Consider the following 25,081-nt stretch of genomic DNA (forward strand, 5'->3'; position numbering starts at 1 on the left):
TTCTTGTTAACTGCTGGAAATGGCCCACCTTGATTATCACCACAAAAGGTTTTCCTCCTTCCCCCTCTCCTTCCTGCTGGTAATAGCTCATCTTAAGTGATCACTCTCCTTACAGTGTGTATGATAAAATCCATTGTTTCATGTTTTCTGTGTGTGTATATAAATCTCCCCACTGTATTTTCCACCGAATGCACCGGATGAAGTGAGCTGTAGCTCACGAAAGCTTATGCTCAAATAAATTTGTTAGTCTCCAAGGTGCCACAAGTACTTCTTTTCTTTTTTGCGAATACAGACTAACACGGCTGCTACTCTGAAACCTTTAAATCATGATTTCAGGACTTCAGTAACTCAGCAAGATGTTAGGCATCTATTACAGGAGTGGGTGGGAGAGAGACTGTGGCCTGCAATGTACATGGTCATGATTGTCGTTTCCGGACTTAAGTCTGAGGCTATCCTTTCTTTTCCTGAAATTCCCTGCTTCATTCACTATACACCTTCCAACTTCTTCAACAAATAAGGCAGAGATATCAGCCTCCTTCACTACACCTGTGTGATTTATCCCCAGAGCAGGTCCATTCTGCACCCTGAGGCAAGGGTCTCGTGGAAAAAATTGTATGTGATCATGTAATTGAAGACCATCATAATGCATGTGCCCAAGAGGACAGAGTTAAGGTTCCATGGGCAACCTTAATTCTAGTATTTACTTGTTTTTGAGTGCTTGACTTTGCGACCTTAATGTTCTTTTAATGTAGTGTGTGTGTGTGGGGGGGGGGGGAGAAGTGGTTAATTTCCTAGGTATTTAAAAGAGCAAACAGAACCCCCCCACCCCGAAATTCCATCAGGTGGCATCATAGTGTCATGGGCATGGTTCATCAGTAGGGCTAGAACCTGTATATCCACCACAGACCTCTGCCACTTGAACTAACAGAGTAACTGATAGCAGTAGTAGGTTGTCATCTTCCACAGGGACCAGCACTACAGAGGGTATCACACTTTGTGAATAGCTGAAATCCACTGGCAAACAGCAGAAGAATAGGGAGACTCTAGGATCTTGGGTCCCATCACAGACTCTGTAGAGGAGTGTGCTCTAGTGCAGACTCTTCAGCCCATTCTCCCCATACTTGTCTCTTCCACCACCTTGGGTCCTTGTCCCCAGCTCCCTGCCCTTGTCTCTCCAGTCCCAGTGCCCAACCAATTATAGCTCCCCCTCCCCCAACTCCTTGTTTCCTTAGCTTAGCCAGCCTCAGTACCCCTCCTAGCACCTCCTCTCTTTCCCTGCCACTGAGACTTCCTCCAGATCTAATCTCAATCATCTCCCCAAGCCTCTGCCTGGCTCTTGGTTCCCAGTCTCTTTGCTCAGCCAACCCCAGTTCTCTCTCATCTCAGCTCCTTGTCAGATCTCTCTTCTCCTCCCCCTTCCCACTGGTTCCTAGTTCCAGTCTGTTTATCCAGAAAGCAATTCCTCCTGCTACCCCCTTGCCAAATCCTCATCCCCCCATTTACCATACTGGCTTCCAGTCTCCTTGCACAAGCGATCCCACTCAGACTCCCGGTCCCAATCTATGTTTTGTCTAGCGTTTGTCCTCTCTTCATTCAAATCAGACAGCTGCCTCCTCACTGCTGCCTGGGTGCCTGCAGGGGGATCATTAAGGGCACAGGAGAGAGGCTCCCTGCTCTCAGTTCCAGTGTCCAGCCCAGAGCAGATGGGAGAATTCATTACAGGAAATGCCTGTGCTGGATCATGCTCAGTCACTTGTGGGGCTGGTGCACGTGCAGTCCAGTAGGAGCTGAGAGGAGGGAACATGCTTGACTGCTCTGTGGAGACGGCACTAGGAGAGCCTCAAGTCTGCTCAGTGAGGATGGAATCTTGAAACAACTGCTATAAGCAAAGACAGCTCTGCTAGGCATGCGCAACTGCCATTTTCCCAAAGGTTTACATAACTTGGCCAAATTTGGATTTTCACAATAATGGTGTAAAGGTCCAACCTTTCAGTGACACTAAGGTTACCTGCCTGACATAGTTCAAGAAATCTGATGAGGTTCAACAAGGACAAGTGCAGAGTCCTGCACTTAGGATGGAAGAATCCCATGCACCGCTACAGACTAGGGACCAAATGGCTCGGCAGCAGTTCTGCAGAAAAGGACTGAGGGGTTACAGTGGACGAAAAGCTGGATACGAGTCAACAGTGTGCCGTTGTTGCCAAGAAGGCCAATGGCATTTGGGAATGTATAAGTAGAGGCATTGCCAGCAGATCGAGGGATGTGATCGTTCTCTTCTATTCGACATTGGTGAGGCCTCAACTGGAGTATTGGGTCCAGTTTTTGGTCCCACACTACAAGGATGTGGAAAAACTGGAAAGAGTCCAGTGGAGGGCAACAAAAATTATTAGGGGGCTGGACCATATGGCTTGTGAGGAGAGGCTGAGGGAACTGGGATTGTTTAGTCTGTGGAAATGGGGGGGTGGGATTTGATAGCTGCTTTCAACTACCTGAAAGGGGGTTCCACAGAGGATGGAGCTAGGCTGTTCTCAGTGGTACCAGATGACAGAACAAGGAGTAATGGTCTCAAGGTGCAGTGAGGGAGGTCTAAGTTGGATATTAGGAAACACTATTTCACTAGGAGGGTGGTGAAGCACTGGAATGGGTTACCTAGGGAGGTTGTGGAATCTCCTTCCCTATAGGTTTTTAAGATCAGGCTTGACAAAGCCCTGGCTGGGATGATTTAGTTGGGGATTGGTCCTGCTTTGACCAGGGGGTTGGGACTGGATGACCTCCCAAGGTCCCTTCCAATCCTGATATTTTATGATTCTATGATCTGCTCCAAAACATGGAGGTCCTAGAGCTTTTCAAAGAAATGTTGTCAGAATTTATGAACATGGGCAAAACAATGTATTTTTCTCTTGCTTTGTTCTAAGAAACGCCTGAATCATTTTGGCTAAAGTTGTCCAAATATTTCAGTCTGAAGCAGGCTGCTGTCACTGCCTCCTTCTCTATAAAGCCACATGGCTCTCTGCTCTTTTTTACCTACCCTCTCCACCGATGCACCTGATCTTTGCCTTTAACATTAGCTATGCCCTTATTCTGACAATACTCAGGTGCATATTTAGGGATCTCCAGCGACTCCTAGTGAGTTCATTACTGGATACTCTCTTGTTCTCCTGGCCACACTTAAAAGGATCCTGAAACATTTGAATGGTTCAGAAAAGAGCTACAAGAATGGTTTGAGGTCCAGAAAACCTGCCTTTACATCTTACAGCGTGTGACCTAAAAAGATCAATCCATTTAGTTAAATCAGAGAAGATTAAGAGGTGACTTGCTCAGTCTGTCAGTACCTACATGGGGAAGAGGGCTCTTCAATCTAGTAGACAAAGATAGCACAAGATCCAATAGCTGGAAGCAGCCTGGAAATGAGCCACACATTTTAATACAGAGGAGAATTAATCACTGGAACTTACCTAGGGATGTGGTGGATGCACTATTATTTGGAGTCTTTAAATCTAAAAGATAAGCCTTAGATGAGCCAGCAGTTATGGGTTTAATGTAGAAAAAGGCAGGATTATACAGAAAATCAAATTAGATAAAAACACAATGGCCCCTCCTAGCCTTACCAATCTATAAATCCTCCCTGACTGCCCTCTAGGCCTCTCTGACCAACATACCTGTGGCTTTATCTCATTTCAGTTAAATGTTCCAAATCCCAAAGAGCTGCTCTTGGGCAGGAGGTGCTTTCCCAAGCCAAGCTCCACTCTCTCATATACCTCTGGCTTACCACCGTCTCCAGTACAGGCATCATCTTCACCTACATTTGAACACTGGCGTAACATGATCTAATTCACAATGGTCTCAACTGCACTGCATCCAGGCCCCTCCTCCTCTTGCCTGGACTATAGCAATTCCCTCTTCCAAGACCTCTGCAAGTCCCAGTACCTCAGAATCCAGCATATGCAGGGTGCTTCTGCCCCCTTCTCCTCAAATACAAAGTGAGCTCATGTCACCCACAATCCTCAGCACCATTAACTGATTCCCCCGTTATTCTAAGAGCCAGTTCAAATTTGCCCTGCTCCTGACTTCACTAAGAGAACGCTGACACCTCCCCACCTCCATGTCCTCTTAAACATTCTATTACTGGAGTGAACGCCTCTCTGTGGTAGTTCTAAGGAGCCTATGACCTAATACATCTCTCCCTCTCAATGACGTGCCATTTTAAATCTCAGCAAAATGGTCTCTTTTCCCTTGCCTATGCATGGGAGTCTCTGCTATCTATCATTGGAATGGTTTTATGTAACTCCCAGACATTTTGGATATAGTGTTTTAGTGATGCTGCATTCAACTCTGCACAACTCAACCCACAAACACTACAGACAAACAGATTCAAAGTGATGATCATTTTCCTAGAGTTCACCCAGTCCAGGGGCACAGGAGAAGGCAGTGAATCTGAGGGCAGACAGGGCAGGCCTTGCCTCCCACAGACAGTCCCAGGCCCCACAGATGAGGAACAGCACCGACACCAAGGGGAGCTGTAATGCTGGCTTTTAATGTCCCTAAGAACTAGGAAACAAAAATCAAAAATAGACTTTACCTTGCTTTCTTTGATAAAAGTAATAAATGGTTAGCGGTGTTAAATTAATCCTTAAAAAACAAAACCCAAGGAGGTTAAATAAAGCCCAGAGGGCTCCGGGTAAAAACCACAACGACTACAAAACAGCTGCAAAGACGTTTTTACACACTAAAAGAAATTCCTTTTCTCTGCTTTTCTTTTATATGGTAAACAGCTTCAGCAAACACGGAACTCGCACATGTGGAAAGGAAACATGGATGCTACGGAAACAAACCCTGCAGGGAGCATGGTCACCACGGACAGAACTATTTACACTATGGACACGGAGCTGGGCTGGTGTCAGGCCAGCAGGAAGAGCCTCTGGACCCTGCCTGCTTCTCTCTTGGAAATGTCAGGCTTCAGCCAGCTGCCAGGGACCTTCTAGGCCACAGCTCTGTCAGTCCGTCTGTCCGTCCGTCCGTCCATCACCTGTGCAGCCGTCCCAGCTCCAGCTGCCTCTTCCTCAGAGCTTTAGTGTTTGAAGGGACTGCAGACTCTTCCTATGACTGCGACGGATGTTTGGCTTCATTGCCCCTCGTCTAGGGCAGCAGCCAGTTTTCTTCCCCCAGAGCGTAAGGCGAGGGAATCTCCCTGGACTCTGGTGAGGGAAGTGGCCTTGCAGGTTTACAGAGGAAAGCAAGCAGTGTGGAGCTGCCTGGAGAGAGTCCCCCAGGTCTGGCGCTACTCAGACAGCAGTCTCTCCACCTGCCACATCAAACCTTCCCTCCTCTGGAGCACGGTTACCTTTGCCCCCTGCCGTCTGTCCCCGCACACTGCCCTCTGCAGATTAATTGGCATTGGTCTCCCGGCTGGTGCTTTGCTCTCGGCCCGTCTCCCGATCTTTATCTGCTGTTGAGGAAGAAGTGGAAGTGGAAGAGGAAGAGGAGGAGGAGGAGGAGGAGGAGGAACCTGTGGAACTGAGGGTCCGTCCCGAGTGCTTATAGGCTGTGACGAGCTCCTGCAGCCGCTCTGGCGTGGGCTCCCACTTGGTGAAGCCTGCGTTGTTTTGTAGGAAGATGACAGCAGTGTTGTGCACGGCTTTGTAGTACATCTCCTCTCTGCAAGGGAAGATGACAGGCACTCAGTACTCGCTTCGTGGCCCTGTCCAACCAGTCGCTCAGCTGCACCTGGAGCCTCCCAGCCTAATGTCCTCCCCATCTCCCTTCCCTTCTGTAGTACCGAGGAAAAGCCATTCTCTCTTAAAAGAAAGCCATACTGGTGAGTTAAAATTCAAAGACACAACATGCAGCCCCTCACGTGGCAGCTATCTGTCCTGATGTGCCAAAACAGCTATATAGCTAGGATCTCGCTGTGATCTCAGTGATGCCCACATGTGGTCAAGGGCCATCCAAAGGATAACCTCAGAGAATCAGGGCGTGTTACTTCCCACGGACACTACAAGGGCTGCTCTTGGCTAAGCACGCGCCACAGTACTGTTAGCTCCTGGGGAAGCTCAACAAGTTAGAAAAGAGGGAACACTGTACAAATCTTGCAGCGCAGCTCCTGCTCCAACACACAGCTAGGAATTCCTACCATCCCAGCTACGAAAAATCATATTGTCAGACATCCTAGGCCAACGAGAAACCAAGTGGGGACAAGTGATATTTAAGCACTTGCTGCCCACCACGCAAGCTGTTAGCCTGCCATACAGAAGACAATGGTGAAAACTGGCCCAAGCGTCTGCCTCTTTTTAACTGTTACTGAATGGTAGCGACAACAGGACATTTACAAGCCCAGAAAGCTACTGTGCTCAGCCAGCTGCACCTCAGACTGTATGCTGGTGAGTGGCACATGACTCTTCTCCGCAGTACAGTATGACATACGCAGGTCAGATCAGAGACATGTCTCTGAGGGAGAGGCTGATGTAAATTTTTAGTAGTAGGGAAAACGTATACAAATATGGTGACCCTTGGTACCGTCTGTTGACCCCAATCTGAGATGTGCTTGAGGTTCATTTTGGATAAGTCACTTTCCTTTTTTCTTAGCCTGTTCCGTACCCCTAACCAATGTTATCTTGGAGCAGGGGATTCCTGCCAAGGGCCTCTCTAAAATGCAGTACATCTCAAGAGCATCCCAACCAAGACTTGCGAGAAAGGCCTACTTTTTGCAGATATGCTGAGACCCGCTGCGGTATTCATGATCGAAGGCTGGCAGGATGAGCTGGTGCCGCTTGAACTTGCTCTGCTCCATGCGGGTCAGGGCTGGTGTCGGAGGATCCCTCCACTCAGGGATGAAGACAATGAAGGAGAGGGGCTCATTGGAGCTCTCCAGCAGTTTCTAATCCACAAGGAAAAGAAGAGAGTCTTATTCTTGACCAAGTAATGACAATCACGACAGGCTCTGTGAGAAGGAAATGCACCCTTCTGAGACCAGCACAAGAGCTGTCACAGTCCTCAGTGACCTGCTGATCTGTAACCCTGCTATGGGGATGCGGGATAGCAATAGAGGGGGGAGAGAGAGGGGATTGTCCCAGTCCAAGCACAGTGACAGGGATGAGTGGACATACCTCAAAGTGAGAGACCATGGCGTCCATCAGTTCCTCACAGAACGGAGGATTTGCCTCAAAAGAGCCACTTATGGGAAAGAAATCCAGGAATGGGCTGAAGGGAACAGGGGAAAAGATCCCAGTTAGGAAGGACCAACCATTAATGCAAACATCTTAGAAGGTATCAGCATCTGCTAAAGGGCAGCCACCTGCAGCCCAACTTCCTAGCAGGGCCTGCTCATTTACTTCTCCTGTGGCACAAACTATCACCAAGGAGAGACACCACCTGGGAACCCGCAGGCTGACATTCCTTGGCTCCAAGTTCACTATTTTCAATCTCTTGAGGCTCCCTCTTCCTTCAGAACGAGGGGGCATATATTTACAGGCCTAATGAACAAGCCAAATCCAGGGCAAGACACCATCCCAAAAGGGCCTGCAATATGGTCCTGATAATTTACAGCCAATCCATGCCCATATACTCTCACAACCAGGCCTGGAGTAAATCATAGAAATGTGAGCCTGGAAGGGACCCCAAAAAGTCATCTAATCCAGCCCCCTGTACTGAGGCAGGGCCAAGTAAACCTCTGACAGATGTTTGTCCCACCCGTTCTTAAAAACCTCCAGTGATAGGGATTTCCCAGCCTCCCTTGGAAGCCAATTCCAGTGTTTAACTACACTTTGAGTTAGAGAGTTTTTCCTATTATCTAACCTAACTCTCCCTGGCTGCAGATACTTCTTGTCCAAGCTGCAGTGGACAGGGAGAACAATTGGTCACCCTCCTCTTTCGAACAGCCCTTCACAGATGTGAATAATGTTATAAAGCCCCCCCTCAGTTGTCTGCTCTCAAGACTAAACAGTCCCAGGGTTTTTAACCGTTCATCATACAACAGGTTTTTTAAAACCTTTGATCATTTTTGTTGCTCGCTTCTGGACTCTCTTAAACTTGCCACATCTTTCCTAAAGTGTGGTGCCCAGAACTGGGGACAGGACTCCAGTTGAGGCCTCACCAGCGCTGAACAGAGCAGGACAATTACCTCCTATGTTTTACATACAACACACCTATTAATACACACCAGAAGGGTATTAGCCTTTTTCACAACTGCATCACTTTGCTGACTCTCATTCAATTTGTGATCCACTAGAACCTCCAGAAGCTTTTCAGCAGTACGACCACCTAGCCAGTTATTCCCCATTTTGCAGCTGTGCATTTGATTTTTCCTTCCTAAAAGAAGTACTTTGCATTTGTCTTTACTGATTTTCATTTTGCTGAATTCAGGTCAATTCTTCAATTTATAAAGCTCATTCTGAATTCTAATCCTGGCCATCCAAAGTGCTTGCAACCCCTCCCATTTTAGAGTCATCCCCAAATTTTATAAGCACATCTCCATTCCATTATCCAAGTCATTAATGAAACTATTGACTAGTACCAGACCCAGAACTGAATCCTGTGGGAACTCACTAGATACATCCTCCCAGTTTGACAGCCAACCATTGATAACTACTTTTTGAGTGCAGTGCTTCAACCAATGGTGCACCCACCTTATAGTAATTCCATCTCTAGACCACATTTCCCTGGTTTGCATATAAGAATGTCACGTGAGGCCGTGTCAAAAGCCTTACTAAAAATCAAAAATATAGCATGTCTACTCCTTCCTCCCCAAACCAGTAGGCCAGTAACCCTGTCAAAGAAGGAAATTAGGCTGGTTTGACATGATTTGTTCTTGACAAATCTATTCTGGCTATTCCTTATTGTATATCTGTATCATCCAATTGCTTACAAGTTGATTAATAGTGTCTATAGTTTCCCAGGTCCTCTTTGTTCTCCTTTTTAAAGACGGGTTCAGTGTTTGTCCTTCTCTAGTCCTGTAAAACTCCACTTATCCTCCGTGAGTTCTCAAAGATAACTGCTAACGGTTCTGAGATTGCTTCAGATTCTTTAGCCTTTTCTTTCCCCGTTTCGGCTTGTGTTCTCTCCCTCTTGTTGCCCACATTAACTGTTTGAATATCTGGTCGCCACTAATCTTTTTAGTGATGACTGAAGCAAAACAGGCACTGAACAACTCAGCCTTCTTGATACCATCAGTTATTAGCAGTCATCAGTGAGTACTTAAGTCCAGGATAGAGGTCCCCCCCCAGCCAAAAATGCACGCACATAGGTATACATATGGCAAGGGCAACAGAATGCAAGAGACTCACCCCCTGGATCCAAAATACCCATCTGTGTCCAGGAAGGCCGAACAGTACTGTTTAAAATAGCAGTTCAGGGGCGAGGCAAAGCATTCAAAACTCACTCCAAAGAGCTTGTGGAGGGCTTCAAAGACATGCACCGGGAGTGCCCCCTGCAGGCCAGTTCCTTCATACAGACCAACACCAAACATCATCTGAGGAGAGCAAACCCTCTGTGAGTGATTCCCATAAGAGCTGTGTGCCGCCATTGCTCCCCTTTCACTGCACTCTGACCCAGGGCCACATGCCCCACTCCACCAGGCTGACAGCACCCCTTCTTCGCCCCACACACTCAAGTAAGTCTCCAGAACACTCAAGAATGCCCTCTAGACACTTCATCCAACTGGGCCCCACCATCACTCATCACCAATCTCCACACATTCCTTCCTATGAAGCTCCCCTCACCTGGAACTCAGTCTAAAAACAGCCAGTAATTTTGTAAATGTGTGCACTTCTCCAAGCTTGAGGGCTAATGCCAAGACCACATGATAGTTCTCCAGCACAGCACCCTACCCTAAAATCTTTGAGAAAACCCTGTTTAAGCCCAACTTTGCTCTATTTCTGGATCTATTGTTCAGTTTTTTGCGGGTCTCCCAGAGCACTGCTGACAGTGTCAGTATTACAGTTCCACCAGAGCTGCCTGCTGCCCAAAAGCTGAGAAGGAATCAGTACCTGGTATCGACGGAGAAGGCACCAAACCCTGGGCAGAAACCTCTCACAGCCAGAGTCATCAATGCAACTGTACCGATAGAGAAGCCACTGGAAGAGAAACCCAAGTCATTAAAAATAGCAATAAAGGAAGCAAGAGAGTTAGAGAGCCACAGGATGCTGAAGTGATAAGGAATCAGAGAGATGGGGGGTGCTAGTACTATCCCATCCATTGAGAGAAGCAGACAAAGAGGTGATGGGAATGGTAGAGACTTTAGAGAGCTTTGTAGAATTTTTCAGGAACATCTCTTAATAGGTTTCAGAGTGGTAGTTGTGCTAGTCTGTATCAGCAAAAAGAATGAGGAGTACTTGTGGCACCTTAGAGACTAACAAATTTTTTGGGGCATATGCTTTCGTGGGCTAAAACCCACCTCATCGGATGCATGCAGTGGAAAATACAGTAGGAAGATATACACACACACACACACACACACACACACACAGAACATGAAAAAATGGGTGTTGCCATACCAACTCTAACGAGACTAATCAATTAAGGTGGGCTATTATCAGCAGGAGAAAAAAAAGCTCTTTTAGTGATAATCAGGATGGCCCATTTCAAACAGTTGACAAGAAGGTGTGAGTAACAGTAGGGGGAAAAATTAGCATCGGGAAATAGCTTTTACTTTGTGTAATGACCCATCCACTCCCAGTCTTTATTCAAGCCTAATTTAATGGTGTCCAGTTTGCAAATTAATTCCAGTTCTACAGTTTCTTAAAACTACAATACCCACCTGCTGAAGTGAAGAAACAGATTGACAGAGCCAGAAGAGTACCCAGAAGTCACCTACTACAGGACAGGCCCAACAAAGAAAATAACAGAACGCCACAAAATAACTAGCCATCACCTTCAGCCCCCAACTAAAACCTCTCCAGCGCATCATCGAGGATCTACAACCTATCCTGAAGGATGATTCCTCACTCTCACAGATCTTGGGAGACAGCCCCCCAACCTGAAGCAAATACTCACCAGCAACCACACACCAAAAACACTAACCCAGGAACCTATCCTTGCAACAAAGCCCATTGCCAACTCTGTCCACATATCTATTCAAGGAACACCATCATAGTACCTAATCACATCAGCCACACCATCAGAGGCTCGTTCACCTGCACATCTACCAATGTGATATATGCTATCATGTGCCAGCAATGCCCCTCTGCCACGTACACTGGTCAAAACAGACTGTCTCTACGCAAAAGAATAAAATGGACACAAATCAGACGTCAAGAATTATAACTTTCAAAAACCAGTCGGAGAACACTTCAACCTCCCTGGTCACTCAATTACAGACCTGAAAGTCGCAATTCTTCTAACAAAAAAAAAACTTTAAAAAACAGACTCCAATGAGAAACTGCAGAACTGGAATTAATTTGCAAACTGGACACCATTAAATTAGGCTTGAATAGAGACTGGGAGTGGATGGGTCATTACATAAAGTAAAAGCTTATGCCCTACTTTTAAAGTGGCACACTGCGGGCTAGACACTAGAGGGAACTTACCTTTCACCAAAGACCTCACATCCAGAGTTGGGCTTGCTGTGGGGTGGGCATGTGACAAATCGGAACCCTGGGGGCCTACTAACACAATTGTTCAGGTAAGCCTCCCCTGACTGAGATGGTAGGAGCTGTCCGGATTTCAGCAGGTATTCTTATTTAACACTCCAGTTGCAGTAGCACCTAGAGGCCTCTGCCAGGTCAGAAGAACATAAGAAAGGCCATACTGGGTCAGACCAAAGGTCCATCAAGCCTATCCTATCTGCCAACAGTGGCCAATGCCAGGTGCCCCAGAGGGAGTGAACCTAACAGGTAATGATTTAGTGATCTCTCTCCTGCCATCCATCTCCACCCTCTGACAGAGGCTAGGGACACCATTCCTTACCCATCCATTAATGGCTATTAGCCAGGACTTTAAAAGAAAACCTCCATGAATTTATCCAGTAAACCCTGTTATAGTCCAAGCCTTCACAACCTCCTCAGGCAAGGAGTTCCACAGGTTGACTGTGTGCTGAGTGAAGAAGAATTTCCTTTTATTGGTTTTAAGCCTGCTGCCCATTAATTTCATTGGGTGACCCCTTGTTCTTAGATTATGGGAACAAGTAAATAACTTCCTTATTCACTTTCTCCACACCACTCATGATTTTATATACCTATCATATCCTCCCTTAGTCTCCTCTTTCCAAGCTGAAAAGTCCTAGCCTCTTTAATCTCTCCTCATATGGGACTTATTCCAAACCCCTAATCATTTTAGTTGCCCTTTTCTGAATCTTTTCTAATGCCAGTCTATCTTTTTTGAGATGAGGGGACCACATCTGTACGCAGTATTCAAGATGTGGGTGCACCATGGATTTATATAAGGGCAGTAAGATATGCTCAGTCTTATTTCTCTATCCCTTTTTTTAAATGATTCCTAACATCCCGTTTGCTTTTTTGACTGCCGCTGCACACTGCATGGACGTCTTCAGAGAACTATCCACGATGACTCAGGGGCCCACTATGCTATGCTAGGCACTGGACAAAAAACATAACAAAATGATAGTCCCTGCTCCACGGAGCTTACCGCTTTTAAGGTTCTTTATCTTCTTGGGTCGTGGACTGTCCCTTATTATATATTTGTGCAGGCCTATCATATCTAATCAGACTACTGATCCATCAAGTCCAGCACAGGCCAATAGCTGATGCTTCAAAGACAAAAACAATAGTGATTCACCTGGCCAACTGAGCAAAGTTGCACATATGGGGAAGGAGATTCCTTTCTGACCTTACCACTGATCAGCTAACACCCTGAAACAGGTGAACTTGTTATTTTAGCTTGCATTGTTATATGTTAGTAGACATAAAATTACCTCGCTATGGTCCTTCACTCAGTTACCAGTAAGGGACAAGATGCCTACACACTGAGGAATTGCTGCCTTTTATTGGCTCTAAATATGCGGCACTCTAAGTTTTAATGGGCAGTCTTTTAATGAGTGGTCTAATACTGAAGGGCTGGGTAACAGCAGGCAATGATCAGTTTTCACTTAGACCCTTCAGCATTCTGAGCCCATAGGCCAGTCCATAAACACTCCTTTGTTTGTACAGTTCTTTGTCATATACTGAGGCCTGCTTTGGCCTCTACATTCTCCACCCCCGCTGGATCTCTGAATTCTCAAACTCTCTCTCAAAGTCAAGCAACCAGCACTGGGCAGAATTACCCTTACGATGTGGAAAGAGACCATGCTGTTTCAGAGTCCCTCTCAGAAGGCAAGGAGAAGGCAGACCTCTTCCATTAAAAGGCAATTCACAATGGTGAGTGTGTTTCTCTTGCTCAGCAGGACTGAAGTACAGCCCTTACCAGCTTGCTGAAGTAGCTGCGGCTCACTTTCACCATCTCCCCCTTGTACCGAACACATGCGACATTGTTCTCCACGTGCATTTCTACATTGGGGACTGGTAGGGAAGAGATGGCCAGTCTCACTGGGTAACAGTATACAAGCCGATCCTGGACCTCCGGTGCTTCTACCTCGGCTATGTGGGAGACAGAGAAAGACAGTCACATTAGAATCCAAGCAAACTAAGGGGACAGGCTCCATCTCCACCCCAAAGACAGGAGTAATGAGTCTGGAGCAAAGGCGGTAGGCACCACTCCAAACACATAAGGAGACAGGACTGGGGTGACCACATCACAGGTCAACCAGACAGTCCACTCAGGCACCCAGTTAAGAGCTGCACCCACAGCTTACTTTAAATACGTGTTGGCCAAGTGAAGCAAGACCCTACACTCAACTCAACAGCACTTCTCTGGCTGCAACACAGTAACTCTGGACACTGCAGCTAATCAACCCCACTCAGGGAATGTTCTCTGGGTATCCATGCCTATGGCTTTTGACGCAAATTGGAACACTAGACAAGCCAGATTAAAGGAAAATCAAGGGCCCCAGGCTGGTGCTGCAAGAAGAATCTCTCTATTGCCCCCTGCTGATGCCTACACATATCAGCGACAGCTGCTTAATTTGCTGTGGGGCCAAGGGAAGACTGTAACCTGGACTCCAAGGCAATGTCTACACTAGCACTTATGTCAGCAAAAAACTTTTATCGCTCAGGGATGTGGAAAAAAAACACCCCGAGAGACTTGGCAGGAGAGCATGTCCTGCCAACATCACTACTGCCGCTCATTGGGGGTAGTTTAATTATCCCGTCGGCATAGAGCGGCTACAAGGGAGACCCTACAGTGGTGCAGCTGCAGCGCTACAGCTGTGCCACTTGTAAGGTCACTAGTGTACACACAGCCTAAGAAATAAGATAGCAAGTTTGTAAGGGAGGAAATAGGGATCAGGAGGAGGGGATAGAGAAATGGAGGGGTGGGGGAAAACAAACATCTAGGAGGCATGAGAGGATACTGACCATCTAGTCCTCAAGATGCAAATGGGGGGAAGGAAGGAGACCCAGACAATGCTGGGGAAGAGTAGTGGTGCTTGGAGCAACAGGGACTTGGAGCAGAGATGGAGAGGGGAAGATGGGAACTGGTGGGCACACACTGCCCCAGGCTAGCTGGGGAGGAATACAAGAAGCCCCTGGTTTGTACAATATTCTCAGCCTATCGAACCTACAAAGTGTGAGACCCCCTAGTGTACACTTCTAAGATGATTCATATTAATTGGCAGTGGTGTCTCGGAGGCCCACCTGCCCACTGCTCTCCTACTGTGCTATTGTCACTTGAGCTAGCACTGAACCCAGCACTTATATTGTAATTAAACATGGCCCCTAGGATTCAGAAAACACGCCTCCCCCACTACAATAAGCTGCATTTGAATGGGACAGGCTAGGTTGCATTCCATCACTCTGTTGTCATGTGCTGAGTTGCACTGTGCCTCTTCAGAGCTTGCTGCCTACCGGATATATTGTGCTCCTTGAGGATGGCAAGATGCTTTTCCCGGATCCGCTTGACATATTCGAGCGATATGTGGTAAATCTTACTGCAAATGCCTTCAACAGAGTCCTTGGCTGCAGCAGACACATGGGGCCCACACTGCTTACGTAAGTGCTCTAGGCGGTCCTGCAAGGTCGGAGAGAGGCCCTTACACACCACAAATCACCAACTCTCCCTCAGCCTTGCACCAAATTCACATGGGCTTATAATAAGGCTCTCTCTTCTGTAAGGATAATGCCTTTGTCTGCAGCCGTATCAGGAGAGCAGCAGCCATTACCCAAGAAGCAGAAAGTCACATCCTCACATTCCATTTAAATTGCATCAAACCAATGTAGTATCGAGCTGTTAAGAAGGAAATCCTGTCCTAAGAGCACCCTCCATCACCAGATAAAGAAACATATCTTAAGATAGTTAAAGAAAACTTTGTTTGATAGCATTCTGTCTGGCAAGAAATCACTTAACAGTTGGGATGGGTAAAATCTTTATTTCTATTGTTTTGCCTTTTGGTCCCTACTTCTCTGGTTTAATCTGTATGGTCTCTGTCTGGTTCTTTGATATGTTAGGATTGGTTAGAAAATTGTTTAGTAATATTTTAGTAAAATGATTGGTTAAGGTACACCTAAGCAGGACTCAAGTTTCACTATAAACTGGGGTCCAAAAGGAAGTTCTTTGGAACCAACTCCAGGACATCCCCAAATCAGCTGGCCAGACCTCAACACCCTGCCAACCACAACGTGCAGAAGCTGGAATCCCTTAGATGACCTGATCCTGATTGGCCATCAAGAAAAGTTCATCTGCCTTATTGGGAGTGGTGAACATGGTACGTTTAGTGTGTGCATTCTGTTTTGGTGATTGTTAATAAATAGAGATTAAGTAGGATATTACTGTGTAAGGCTCTTTCACTGGTAAAAGACCCAGCAAACCCAGAGTGCAGGGTTACGCCTGAACCCTAGGAGCAGGGTAAGGGTGGGTGTCCTAGAGTGTGTGAGTAACAGAATTTTGGGCAGGTAACACTTCTATCTCACAAAGCAGCTGTAAGTGATAAGACAACCACAGACTATCCAATGAGGGGCTTTTCCCTGCCCTTCACCTTTTCTTGGATTCAGCGTATTCAGTTGTACCAAGCTGGAAAGGGGATACTGACCATGTAGTCCTCCTTAGAGGCTGAATGGTCCCGTCGCAGCCAGCTGAAGGTGTCCTCCACATTCCATTTCACAACTTTCCTACTGTCTGGTGATGCACTCCTGCACACAATGGGGAAATAGGAATTTAACCCACAGCTGCTGTGACAACATGTCTCTTCCCAACACAGGGCCCTCCTATCAGTTGGGGAAATTTGGTAGCCGTATCTTCCTCAATGCAGTGCCCTGTCACTGCCATCCAGAATTCCTGTGAGCAGTTTCTCAGATGCCTGCCTGATCAGGACCTGCCATGCTGTCTCCAAGACACTGTGAAGATGGCTGCTCTCCTCTCTGCCACAGGAGAGGTAAGTAAAATAATTGCCCTAACTGACCAATGGTCCTTTCATCTCCAAAGGTGTCCATTACTGGAAGCTTCAAGGGAAGGCATAAAATCCTCCACTCCCCAATAAACTAAAACTAAACTGAATGAATGGAAGTTGCAACCTTTTACCATGTCTGGATTGGACTATCTGTATAGGGTTTAAATTTTGAGCTCCTTGGGGCAGAGCTCTGCCTTGCTTCAGCCACCAATGCTGCTCAATGAAAAGTAATATGGCAACTCACTGTGCCATTCTGTACCTCAACCAGGAGTTTATTCCTGACCCTGAAGGATCTTTAGCCCATGTCATTATTAACCTAACTTGTGCACATACTATCCTCATTAACAGAAAACCTAGCAAAAATAAAAGATGGACCTATTTGTCTTAATACTATCCTATAATGGAGAGTTCCACAGAGCATTCACAGGCTATATAATACTACCTTTTATCCATTTTAAATTGGCTGTCTTTTCCTACCATTGGTGCCTACTGTTCTTGTCTTATCACAAGGATACACAGCACCCAGTTGACCTTCTCTGTGCCAGGCATTTTACTGACTCTCACTCACTATCTCCTTGTCTTCCTTCCAATCTCAATAGCATAAATCTTTCCAAACTCATACCCAACTAATCCGCTCCCCCACAAGATGCTGCTGATCGTTTTCATTGCTTTTCTTGGGGGTCTTTTCTAGTCCTGCTTCATTTGTACTGAGATGAGGTGACCAATACTGAGAAGAATTCAAGGTGGGGATGCAACAGCCACTTCTAGAAAGGCTTTAGAATATTCTCTGCTCTCAGAAGCTGATTATACAAACTGCAAGAGACAATCCCAACCTGGATTCAATAAGCCGTTTTGCAGCCTCGGCATATTTGAATAGGAGTCGCTTGGCTTCCTCACGGAACTTGATTCGGGATAATCTGAAACAAATACACACATCACAGTCAGCTTCCCAGTTACCACTACAAGCAGGAAGCATCAGGGCCAGCTCCCATCTTTCACACAAGCTTGCTGCTGCTCCACTGGGGAAAGTCAAACTCAGTAGTAAAGAATTTCTTAGGAAAACCCCCAATAATGCACCAAGAACAGAAACCCTAAAGGTACACTTTGCTTGAGTAGTACCTGATGGGAATGTCATTCATGATTTCTCTAAACATGGAAGGAGAGACTACTGGCTCACAGTTGCTTGGTAACAGAGGGTCTGTCCCTTTATCCACTACCTTCCGCTCCAACATCCAGCGATTAAAGGATTCCCGTGGAGGGTCAATCCCTAGAGAAAAAGAAAAAAGGTTTGCTTATTACTATTTAATATTAGTATTATGGTTAGGGCCCTACCAAATTCACAACCGTGAAAAACATGTCATGGACTGTTAAATTTGGTCTTCCCCCATGAAATCTAGTCTTGTGTGCTTTTACCCTGTACTATACAGATTTCACGTGGGAGACCAGCGTTTCTCAAACTAGGGGCCCTGACCCAAAAGGGTGTTGCGGCGGGTGCCGCAGGATTATTTTAGGGGGTTGCAGTATTGCCATCCTCACTTCTGCAGAAGTAAGGGTGGCAATACCATAGCATGCCATCCTTACTTCTGCTGGCAGCAGGTCTGCCTTCAGAGCTGGGCTCCCAGCCAGCTGCCACCATTCTTCAGCTGCCCAGCTCTGGAGGCAGTGCCACCGCCAGCAGCAGCACAGAAGTAAGGGTAGCAATTCTTCAACCCCTCTACAATAACCTTGAGACCTTCCCCACAACTCCTTTTTGGATCAGGATCCCTACAATTACAACACCCTGAAATTTCAGATTTAAATAGCTGAAATCATGAAATTTATGATTTTTAAAATCCTATAGCCATGAAATTGACCAAAATGGATCATTAATTTGGTAGGGCCCTAATTATGGTACTGCCCAGATGTTTGAATCAAGGTCCCATCCTGCTGCATGCAATCTCTGCTTGATGAGTCTACAATCTTATGGTCTCTGACAATTTTAGAAAGCCACATAAGGAAGGAAGGCAGGCAAAGAACAGGGAAGAAGAGAGACAGACTAGAGGGGCAGATGAAGATGAGACAAAAGGAAGGAGAGCAAGGCACTGCAGTGGCTGGGGGAAGAGAAAGACAGGAATTTACCCTCTCGCTGCTGGCAGAGCTCCCGGTAATGCTGCCGTAGCTTCAGCATAAGCTGGGATCGAAGCACCTCCACCTCGGGGTGCAGAGGCAACACTTCAGATGGTGCCCTCTGCTTAATCACTGCGTTTGTTTGGATATCCAGGTCCCAGTATACTCTGTGGCAGATGCAACAATTGTCAGGATGGTCAGATATTTAACCAATTGTCTCCCCTTAAAGACGTCACCTTGGGACGTACCAGCAGTCAGAAGACTGAACTACCCAGCCTCCCCCAACCTGGGGCCTGCCAAGTTCTCCCTCACAGGCATGGGGAAAGTCTGCTGTCCCCAACTTGGTAATAAGGAAAGAGCAGAAGCAAAGAGGAGATGACTCACTCAGTTGGTCGTAAAAGAGCTGCCTGTTGTTTATCTTCAGGTGTAATACCACATATCTTTAAAATAGGGGTTCCTGGAATACTGGGAAAACTGGGGACTGGCTGCACAGTAGGGTTTCCTGGAACATCAACCTGAGAGTGAGAAATGCCAGTCATTACACTAGAAAGTAAGGCACTGGGGCACTGTGCTGATTATCCCTCAAATCACTCCTGCAACAGTGCAGAACTCAGGATGACCAGCTGATTGCTAGAGACAGAGTATGTTCACATTGCCTCTGGCATACACAAATATGGGCATCTACATTACCCCATTGTTCAGTCATAGCCCATTTCCCAAGCACAGAGGCACACAATTCCCTCACCACCACAAGTACAACTACTGGGTACAGATCTGAGTTCAATTTCCCTATTCCTTGGGTGCCAGGCGACATGGGGTCCGAGTTACTAGACAGTAATTGGTTTCAGAGTAGCTGCCGTGTTAGTCTGTATTCGCAAAAAGAAAAAAGAAGGAGTACTTGTGGCACCTTAGAGACTAACAAATTTATTTGAGCCTAAGCTTTCGTGAGCTACAGCTCACTTCATCAGATCCACTGAATAGATCCGATGAAGTGAGCTGTAGCTCACGAAAGCTTATGCTCAAATAAATTTGTTAGTCTCTAAGGTGCCACAAGTCCTCCTTTTCTTTAGACAGTATTTGGGGCTGTCCTCTGACCTTGAACAGTTCAAGTGACTCTTTGAGACCAAGTTCTAGGCCCCCCTTGATTTCTGTATCTAATACAGATCTCAAACATGGAAGGAAGGGAGACACAGTGAATACAGTGCCTTTGTACAGGGCTTCCTTTAGGATTAGTTACTCTCTGTGCCACTCTAGGAATTTTGGCTAATGAGGCTTAAATATCTTTTCCTGTCACAGTTTCACGTTGGAGTTTGTTTTTGAAGTTTTTTTGTTGAAGAAAACTCGCCTACAGAGAGCCCCGCAACCTAAAGCAAATATTCACCAGCAACTACACACCACACAACAAAAACACCAACCCAGGACCAAACCCTGCAACAAACCCCGGTGCCAACTCTGTCCACATATCTATTCAAGGGGCACCATCATAGGACCTAACCACATCAGCCACACTATCAGGGGCTCATTCTCCTGCACATCTACCAACGTGCTATGTGCCAGCAATGCCCCTCTGCCACGTACATTGGCCAAACTGGACAGTCTTTACGCAAAAGAATAAATGGACACAAATCTGACATCAGGAATTATAACATTCAAAAACCAGTAGGAGAGCGCTTCAATCTCCCTGGACACTCAATAACAGACCTAAAAGTGGCAATTCTTCAACAAAAAAAACTTCAAAATCAGACTTCAGAGTGAAACTGCAGAACTGGAATTAATTTGCAAACTGGACACCATCACATTAGGCTTGAATAAAGACTGGGAGTTGTTGGGTCATTACAAAATCTAAACCTAATTTCCCCCATACTAATTTCCCCCTACTGTTACTCACACCTTCTTGTCAACTCAATGCTTTTTTTTGCCTCTGTTTTCACTAACAAGGTCAGCTCCCAGACTGCTGTGCTGGGCATCACAAAATGGGGAAGAGATGGCCAGCCCTCTGTAGAGATAGAGGTGGTTAGGGACTATTTAGAAAAGCTGGACGTGCACAAGTCCATGGGGCCGGACGAATTGCATCCGAGAGTGCTGAAGGAATTGGCGGCTGTGATTGCAGAGCCCTTGGCCATTATCTTTGAAAACTCGTGGCGAACGGGGGAAGTCCCGGATGACTGGAAAAAGGCTAATGTAGTGCCCATCTTTAAAAAAGGGAAGAAGGAGGATCCTGGGAACTACAGGCCAGTCAGCCTCACCTCAGTCCCTGGAAAAATCATGGAGCAGGTCCTCAAAGAATCAATCCTGAAGCACTTAGAGGAGAGGAAAGTGATCAGGAACAGTCAGCATGGATTCACCAAGGGAAGGTCATGCCTGACTAATCTAATCGCCTTTTATGATGAGATTACTGGTTCTGTGGATGAAGGGAAAGCAGTGGATGTATTGTTTCTTGACTTTAGCAAAGCTTTTGACACGGTCTCCCACAGCATTCTTGTCAGCAAGTTAAGGAAGTATGGGCCGGATGAATGCACTATAAGGTGGGTAGAAAGCTGGCTAGATTGTCGGGCTCAACGGGTAGTGATCAATGGCTCCATGTCTAGTTGGCAGCCGGTGTCAAGTGGAGTGCCCCAGGGGTCGGTCCTGGGGCCCGTTTTGTTCAATATCTTCATAAATGATCTGGAGGATGGTGTGGATTGCACCCTCAGCAAATTTGCGGATGATACTAAACTGGGAGGAGTGGTAGATACGCTGGAGGGGAGGGATAGGATACAGAAGGACCTAGACAAATTGGAGGATTGGGCCAAAAGAAATCTAATGAGGTTCAATAAGGATAAGTGCAGGGTCCTGCACTTAGGATGGAAGAATCCAATGCACCGCTACAGACTAGGGACCGAATGGCTCGGCAGCAGTTCTGCGGAAAAGGACCTAGGGGTGACAGTGGACGAGAAGCTGGATATGAGTCAGCAGTGTGCCCTTGTTGCCAAGAAGGCCAATGGCATTTTGGGTTGTATAAGTAGGGGCATAGCGAGCAGATCGAGGGACGTGATCGTTCCCCTCTATTCGACACTGGTGAGGCCTCATCTGGAGTACTGTGTCCAGTTTTGGGCCCCACACTACAAGAAGGATGTGGATAAATTGGAAAGAGTACAGCGAAGGGCAACAAAAATGATTAGGGGTCTAGAGCACATGACTTATGAGGAGAGGCTGAGGGAGCTGGGATTGTTTAGTCTGCAGAAGAGAAGAATGAGGGGGGATTTGATAGCTGCTTTCAACTACCTGAAAGGGGGTTTCAAAGAGGATGGCTCTAGACTGTTCTCAATGGTAGCAGATGACAGAACGAGGAGTAATGGTCTCAAGCTGCAATGGGGGAGGTTTAGATTGGATATTAGGAAAAACTTTTTCACTAAGAGGGTGGTGAAACACTGGAATGCGTTACCTAGGGAGGTGGTAGAATCTCCTTCCTTAGAGGTTTTTAAGGTCAGGCTTGACAAAGCCCTGGCTAGGATGATTTAACTGGGACTTGGTCCTGCTTTGAGCAGGGGGTTGGACTAGATGACCTTCTGGGGTCCCTTCCAACCCTGATATTCTATGATTCTATGATTCTATGAACTGTTTGAAGTGGACCACTCATTACCACTACAATAGTTATTTTTCCTCCCCTGGTATCCTACTGTTAATTGAATTGTCTCGTTAGACTGACCTCACACTTGGTAAGACGACTCCCATCTTTTCATGTATTTATATCTGCTCCTGTATTTTCCACTCCATACATCTGATGAAGTGAGTTCTAGCCCACGAAAGCTTACGCCCAAATAAATTTGTTAGTCTCTAAGGTGCCACACAGACTCCTCAATGTTTTTGCTGATACAGATTAACAAGGCTATCACTCCGCAACTTTTCAGAGAATATTACAATTCACAGAGATCCACATCATATCTCACAGATGCTTAGCTGTAAAGTCCTCCAGGACCCCCCCTGCCCACATGTTTTCTTTCACAGCCCAGTCACCATCTCACAAAAACAACAGCTAGGAAAAACCTTCTCTTTGCCAACTGGTTTATGCTTGCTAATGCTCTCAGATTCAGCTGCTGCAGTTTTGATCAACAGCAGCAATCTCTCTCTCACCTTGGCCTGTGCTTTTCAGCCCTCATCACCTCCCTCAAATGAATGCCTCACTCCCTTTGGGGCACAGCCTCCCATCTGCTGTACACTACGGAATCAGATATTTTTGGCCTTTCATTACTGGAAGCACCTTCCAGCTGGTTTCCTGGTTTGGTAGGAGTGGTTACTTTCAGGCTGGTTTGACAGGAGACCCTTGCTTTAGAGGCATAGCATGTAAGGCAGGAAAGGACCACCAGATCATACAGTCTGACCTCCTGTATATTGTAGGACTGATCAATGAAATTGTTTTTAATTGTTCACTTTATTAATAAAACTTCATAATCAAAGTTTTATGAATGAAACAATATTAATTCATAAAACCAGTTACCCCAATAATTGGCTAATTGAGTTTCACTTTCAATCCAATTGCTGCTTAAATCACTGAAATTTACACTGTTTCAACATTGTAACTTCTGCTCACTGTTTGTCATTCATTATACTTGTCTATATTGTAACTTCTGTTCAGTTTGCCATTCCTTACACTTGTTCATATTGTAACTCAAACTCCATTTTAACTTGTCCTAAACTCTATTTTAAAATGCTCACTCCATTTTGTAAAAGCTTGCTGCAACCTTCATTTTTGCAAAACCCTGCTGTTAGTTTAGATGTGTGAATAAGGTATGTATGGATGATGGAATCAACCTCCAGCCCCAGCCTGTCCTGATGAAATAAAGTGTAAACACCAACACAGCCCTGACAAAGCAAGAAGAGTCCACCCTAAAAAGAAAAGAACAAAAGTACAATTGAAGAAACAACAAAGCCAGGTCCCAGGCTGAAAGTCATGTCTGCAATCAATGGGTGATGAATCACACGGAACCCAGAGGCAGTGTGACACAGCAAGACCTATAGATTCTGGATTCAAACTAAAGCCTACAAAAAGGATGGGTGAGATGGAAGACTTTGGAGGGTAACATTCTGCTGCCAACATGAAAGGGCATCAGTGCATGCCCAACAGAGACCCAGCTCTTCCTTGTGCCCGGCTTTAGGAACCCAAGCTACATTCAGGACTGGTAACTATACAGCAGCTGCAGAACATTTGGGTGCGTGCATGCGCGTGCGCATAGGTATTAGATATTAGTTATTGGACATAAATCAAATTGTGTTATGATAAACGTAACATTGTCTTGTCCCCTGAAACGATCCTGTGTAGTTCTGTCTGCATAACAATATCAAAGGCCACCAACACTAGTTAGCACCTGCACACTAACCCAGCAAACGAAATTAGATTGAAGTATCACAGCCCACAGGAGATCAGACTGTTTTGTGCACAGGGAAAGAATAGGAGGGGACTAGGGGCACAAGTGCCCCACGCCTCTGCAACGGCAGAGAAATGATTAAGTGAGATATACCCAGATAATCCTGGCAAGTGACCCACACCCACATGCTGCAGAAAAAGGCCAACTCCTCCTGCCCCACCCCCCAAGATCACTGCCAACATGACTAGAGGGAAAATTCCTTCCCAATGCCACATATGACAAGTCAGTTAGATTCGGAGCATACCCCTTTCAGGCCCAGCAGGGTGATACACAAGGCTCTGCCCACTTGCTGCACTGTACTTAGACACATTATCTGTAATATTAGACAGTCAGAAATTTTGAATCATCCTGCTACCGTCACCCCTTTTGTAGGTGTTTCTCTGCGCCTCAGGAACTCAGAAGTCTTCACCCACTGCAGACTGCCTCAGTTCCATTCCCTTTTCCCTCAGCAACCCAGGGTTTTCCTCAATATTCAAAACACGTAGCCACAGAATTTTCAGTTCTTATTGGAGCTTCCATGAGTAACTCAGCTCTGTCATCTACTGGCCAATTCTTTAGTAGACCTCCTGTCTAAACTATATTTGACATTAATTCTAGTGTTTAGTCCAACCAGGATGGGCTTAAGGACACCTTACAGAAAATTAGGACCTACCCTAGCTTTCTTCACGCTATTACCACTGGGCTGAACTTCCTCAGAGAGTCTCCTCTTCCTTGGCTTGCTCTCCGGAGTGGTTTCCACCACTCCTCCTTCCGCAGGCATTGGAGCGGCATTCAATCCCAGAGGATCCGACTAAGAGGATTAGTTACAGACAGAGTTACAACGAGAGTCATTAGTTCACAAGCCTTTCACAACCCCACAATTCTAACTGGCGAGAACGAGCTCTCGTCTTTCCCATTTCATTGCCCCAGTCTCTCAAGTGGAGAGAAACTGGGGCATTAGAGGTTGACACATGCAGAGAGTAGGTGCAGCAGTGTGTCGTTCCTCCCCCCCCCCGAAAAGAGAAATACCTTGCCCGGGCCAGACAAGACTCTTGTAGCAAGGTAAGCTGCTTCCCCGCAGTGCCCTGCCAGTACCAGATACCTTCATCCCAGGAGTGAAGCAAACCCTCAGATGAGGAGGGCTCTCTCTACAATCCCACTCCCA

The 25,081-nt window shown here is 46.3% G+C and overlaps 1 protein-coding gene across 4 annotated transcripts in view; it reads right to left on the bottom strand.

Annotated features, from left to right (window-relative positions):
* Window positions 1–4,513: 4,513 nt before the first annotated feature.
* The window catches only part of PCIF1 (phosphorylated CTD interacting factor 1), a 28,918-nt gene continuing 8,350 nt past the window's right edge, over window positions 4,514–25,081 (bottom strand). For all 4 annotated transcript variants that reach the window (XM_038369472.2, XM_038369468.2, XM_043495900.1 and 1 more), the window contains 13 exons: window positions 24,590–24,727; window positions 18,917–19,047; window positions 18,545–18,699; window positions 17,546–17,693; window positions 17,260–17,343; window positions 16,070–16,169; window positions 14,889–15,051; window positions 13,351–13,523; window positions 9,981–10,067; window positions 9,279–9,463; window positions 7,104–7,197; window positions 6,699–6,874; window positions 4,514–5,655 (listed from right to left, as the gene is read on the bottom strand). In XM_038369472.2, coding sequence (XP_038225400.1) covers window positions 5,385–5,655; window positions 6,699–6,874; window positions 7,104–7,197; window positions 9,279–9,463; window positions 9,981–10,067; window positions 13,351–13,523; window positions 14,889–15,051; window positions 16,070–16,169; window positions 17,260–17,343; window positions 17,546–17,693; window positions 18,545–18,699; window positions 18,917–19,047; window positions 24,590–24,727 — 1,905 coding nt within the window. In that variant the 3' untranslated portion in view covers window positions 4,514–5,384. The remainder of the gene's footprint in view (window positions 5,656–6,698; window positions 6,875–7,103; window positions 7,198–9,278; window positions 9,464–9,980; window positions 10,068–13,350; window positions 13,524–14,888; window positions 15,052–16,069; window positions 16,170–17,259; window positions 17,344–17,545; window positions 17,694–18,544; window positions 18,700–18,916; window positions 19,048–24,589; window positions 24,728–25,081) is intronic.

Source organism: Dermochelys coriacea, chromosome 13 (genome assembly GCF_009764565.3).
Source record: "Dermochelys coriacea isolate rDerCor1 chromosome 13, rDerCor1.pri.v4, whole genome shotgun sequence".
Classification (NCBI taxonomy): domain Eukaryota; kingdom Metazoa; phylum Chordata; order Testudines; family Dermochelyidae; genus Dermochelys; species Dermochelys coriacea.